We start from the raw sequence: 4,499 nt of genomic DNA, 5'->3' as shown, positions 1-4,499 counted from the left end.
AATTTGAAGTTTTTAATGGCTTTTTCAGGATTTGTTTAGTATTTTGGCTGTGACTGTACTAAAAGGAATTGCACAGACCTAAGAGTGATTCTTAATGCAATATTTCACAAATGCATGGGGTGTCTGAAAACTTTTTTCCATCACTGTATAATCAGTCAGTCAATTCACTTGTGCTTTTTAGAGATTATTGGAGACTCCAGTTAAAGGCATCTGACTCTGCCTGTGCAGCTTTTAATAGACGCAACTGTTGACTAATTCACACTCAATTCAATTATTAACACTATCAGAGCGGTAAGAGCACCCTGTCAGTCATTTTGAAGGAGACAGACTCTGTTTTTTTTTTTTTTTTTCTCCAGGTGACATTGGCCTCAGCAGCCAGGTGAGGGGAGGCGTGTACTCACATCTCCTTCACCTGCTCAGCCGGACCCTGGACCTGACCCACCACCGAGCCGCTGTAGGTGTTCTTCACCCAGCCGACCAGACCCAGACGCAGACCCTCCCTCTCTGTGTACTGAGAGAGAGAGAGAGAGAGAGAGAGAGAGAGAGAGACAGAGAGACAGAGAGGGACACAGGTCTTAGTAAAGTATTCAGTAGAGACCTGAGCTGCTGTAAATTCATGTCACTCTACTTCTTTCTTTCCATTTCCTGGATTCAGCAGAAACTGTTATTATCTGAGGATCTGAGGAAAATTCAGCCTCGATCCTCCTCAGCTCGTCTACTTATAATACAGCCTCTCATTTCCTACGTTTCCCACAATTCCTTCAGACAACCCTCAGAGACGGGCTTTCATCTTGTCATTTGGGTGTAGAAATACCAGCCGGTCAGTTCATGAAGGTTTGTGTGTGTTTGTTTTCCGTCATGTGTTTGTTCAAGTGTTTCTCTGATGTCACTTGTTCGTTTGTTGGTGCCACATTGGAGCCCGTTCTGTGTTTATGGACTTTGTTGTGTTGACGCTGCCGGAGGCTGTGCTGATGGCAGGTGCTTCAGTTTGACATCACACCGATGACTTCCAAGACGTGTGCCGGAAACACGTCTAACATGTGTGTGTTTCTTTAAAACTGCAGGAGCTTTAACACGTTTGTGGAGCGAGACGTTTCTGTGGCTGACTGTGATGTCACCAGCTTCCAGAGGTCGCAGCGTAATACGCAGAGGTCACGCTGCCTCGACCCTCACGCCGTCACATTCAGCAGAAGACGATGGACCTTTTGAGATGGGATGTGTGTGTGTTGGACTGAAGCTGTGGGAACAAACACACAGAAAGACAGGAGGAGGCGTCCAAAGCTGGAGCTGCTGTAGGAGCCTGTGTCGGACATCGTGAAGCCGCCTTCTGACCGTCGTGACGTAAAAAGTAGAAGCCACGTCGCTTCGACTCGGACTTCATTTGACTCAGCAGAAAACTCCAAACAGTTTGATGTACAACATGTGAGTGCTTTTCCTCTCTGGGTTATTTTGAGATATTTAGAAGAGATTTCCGCACTGTTAGCTGAGAGACGTCGGGCCCGATCTTGTGCCACCCGCTGCATTTAGCAGCTTCCGCTATCCCTAAACGGTTTCTTGCGCCCACACTACCCGCTATCCGTTATGCCGACTGTGTTATTTGCGCCAGGAGGTGTGTCCGTGGGCGTGTTTTATGCGCTATCCCTAAAATTGCTATCTTGAGCACACACTTGGTCTTGGTCTATGTGCTGCTCCTGTACCGTTGTTGAATGTCAGAGCAAAATGGCGGCTCTAGGAAGAAGGCGTGGCTCTCTGATTGACGCCAAAACCCAACAATCCCTGCGTTCCAATATTCATACTACCATACTATTTAGTAGGGAAAAAAAGATTGAGTATGTCCCAGTACATAGTATGTCAGATGCAGTATGCCAAGAGTACCAGGATGTTCTGCTACATCCGGTCAGATTTGGCAGTCTGCATGTCAGCACGCTGCTCTGGCCATTCTGACCCACAATCCTTTGCACAGCGGACATTACGTCGCACTGACTGAGCTGTGTGTAAAGGCCACACCCACATACGGACGACAACAAGACACACACATACACGGCCCTCACCTGGCTCAGGTACAGCAGCAGCGACAGGAAGACAGAAGATCAGAAATCAGACAGAGGACAGCGCCATTTTGACAACAACATTCAAATGTGGCGCTACGGACGGCGGAGGAAGTGAGCGAGAGGGTCGGAGGTCAGGGAGGACGCATGTAGTGTGTCCCAATAGTATGCATACTGCATACTACACTGCATACTTTGTAGGGCAGCTGCAGTACATATTAAAAGTAAGAAGTCTAAGTATGTGATTTGGAACGCAGGGAATGTTTCAGATCCTGAAAGATTTTCTGATACCAAACTGGAAATAATCCAGACGTGATGTGTCCTCGTCTGTGATTGGCCGGAGGAAACAGACACCGAATTGCCACTTCCTGCTTCTCCAGCAGACAGAGCCCAGACGCGTTGCTGCACCGTTCTGCGTCCCTGTGTGAACCGGACTGAGCGGCAGGGAAGCAAAATGAGCGAGAACATGATCAGAAAGTGACAGACGACAGACAGAAACTCACCATTCTGAAACACACTCCTGTGGAAGAAACACAGAGAACAAATTTAAACATGTAACTTCTGAACACTTCATGTTTTTGCACAGATAAACATCCTGAAAGACTAAATGATGATACTGAGCAGCTCAAAAACAAAGGACTGATGTATGAAACCATTAGTCTCACTTTAAAGCAGGAAACACAGCCGGAGCCATAACAATATGTTCAGTGTGAGATATTCAATATCTTTAAAAGTGCTCCATGCAAAACTGCCAAGGCTTCATGCAAGTGAGAACAGGCCCATCATTTTCAGTATTTTTCCATATTTTTTCCCAGTTGAGTCCAAACGGTCCACACCCTCTGCAGTTTCACAAAATGCATCTTCATATCTGATCATTTTTAAGCCAAAATGCATTCAGGGCTTTGAGTTTCCTTCTTCCTGTCAGGGAGGAAAAGCCTCTGAAACCCTGAGAGCATCAAGACAAACTTCAACTCTCAGTTTTCCTTGAGGGGAAATTGTGTCTCTGCAGCAGCAAAGAATCAAATACAGAAAATAAAACATGGACAAAAATCCAAAAAACAGGGAATATTGAAGACTGAAGATACAGAACTGTCGACTCGCTGAGACTGAGGGTGAAGTTTTGGAAGACAAAATGTCTGCATGTCACTTCCTGTTCACATGTTCAACTTTCTGATCCGCTAACGTCAGCATGATGCACATTTTGCATGATAGGTTTTTCTTTAGATCCTGCCTCATTATAATCTATTCAGTACGCACTTCATTCCATAGAGATGCAACTTTTACACATTTAGAGACTTTTGTTGAGTGTTTACAGCTATTCCATACTACATATTTCAGTTTTTTGTATAATTTCCTCTGATGCATTTTCTGAACTCATCTCTCCTGCAGTTATTTTGCACATTTTCTTAACGCTGATCCAATATTTTTCATGCATTGCTCTTTCAACATGCACAAGTTGTTGAAACTGTCACTTGCACATGTTTCTGTTCTTCTCTCTGCTCTGTGTGTTGTGTGTTATTGGCGCTGCAGCGGCTCAGCCTCCCCACCAGGACCACCAGGACCAGCAGGACCACCAGGACCAGGAGGACCAGTGGCCCTGTGGCCTCCCTGCAGAGCCGAGCCGCTGCACAGCAAGACGAGTCACAGAAAGCAGCAGCTGCATGCACGGCTCTGTGTGTTTCCTAAATTAAGCAGCAGCAGATCAGATCAGTTTACTGAGACGCTGCAGCAGCAACACACACACACACACACACACACACACGTAGAGACAAACCTACAGACCCTGAACATAACCGAAGATCTCAAAATCCACCGATACCAGTTTGGATGTTGCTGCGTCACCGTCGCTCATCGTGGCCGCGACAGAAAACACACAAACTGTCCCTTTAATGAGGAGAGGAGGCCGGAGCCAGCTGCACTGAGGAGAGGAGGCACGCTGCGTTCAAGGCAGCTGGGAAAGTAGGAAACGTGCTGCTTGGGAATGCCCTACTTTTCGTAAAAGTCTGTTTAAAAATCAGAATCAGAATCAGAAACTGTTCGTTGCTCCCTGAGAGGAAACTGGGGCAGCTGCTCTCGTTCTCAAAGCAAAAATTAAATTATAAGAAACTGAAAAAGAAATAATAAATATAAAAATATGTGCCTTCGAAATTTGTAAAAGAAATAAGTATGTGCATTCTGTATAAACATGTGCATTAATACAACTTGTGCATTAATTGTAGTTGTGTAAAAAGTGCGTGCATTATGTGCATTAAGTATAAATAAGTGCATTAATCTGACAAAATATCACATTAATAAAAACAGAAAAATAGTAAATTGAGCATATGTGAAAGTACTCCTACATAGACAATATATACACAGTTATAGTGCACTGTTGGATTATTATAAGGTGGTACAGGTGTAAATTATTTCACAGTTAAATCAACAATCCAGAGGAAACGCTCTTGGAGACGC

At 44.9% G+C, this 4,499-nt stretch overlaps 1 protein-coding gene across 1 annotated transcript in view; it reads right to left on the bottom strand.

Annotated features, from left to right (window-relative positions):
* The window catches only part of LOC115373068 (acylphosphatase-2-like), a 10,887-nt gene extending 6,966 nt beyond the window's left edge, over positions 1-3,921 (bottom strand). The window contains exons 1-3 of the mRNA XM_030071306.1: positions 3,831-3,921; positions 2,552-2,568; positions 402-511 (exon numbers count right to left, since the gene is read on the bottom strand). Coding sequence (XP_029927166.1) covers positions 402-511; positions 2,552-2,568; positions 3,831-3,900 — 197 coding nt within the window. The 5' untranslated portion in view covers positions 3,901-3,921. The remainder of the gene's footprint in view (positions 1-401; positions 512-2,551; positions 2,569-3,830) is intronic.
* Between the last annotated feature and the right edge of the window lie 578 nt (positions 3,922-4,499).

Source organism: Myripristis murdjan, chromosome 15, assembly GCF_902150065.1.
Source record: "Myripristis murdjan chromosome 15, fMyrMur1.1, whole genome shotgun sequence".
Taxonomy (NCBI): domain Eukaryota; kingdom Metazoa; phylum Chordata; class Actinopteri; order Holocentriformes; family Holocentridae; genus Myripristis; species Myripristis murdjan.
The sequence above is the reverse complement of the archived record's forward strand: the minus strand, read 5'-3'. Positions and strand labels throughout refer to the sequence as shown.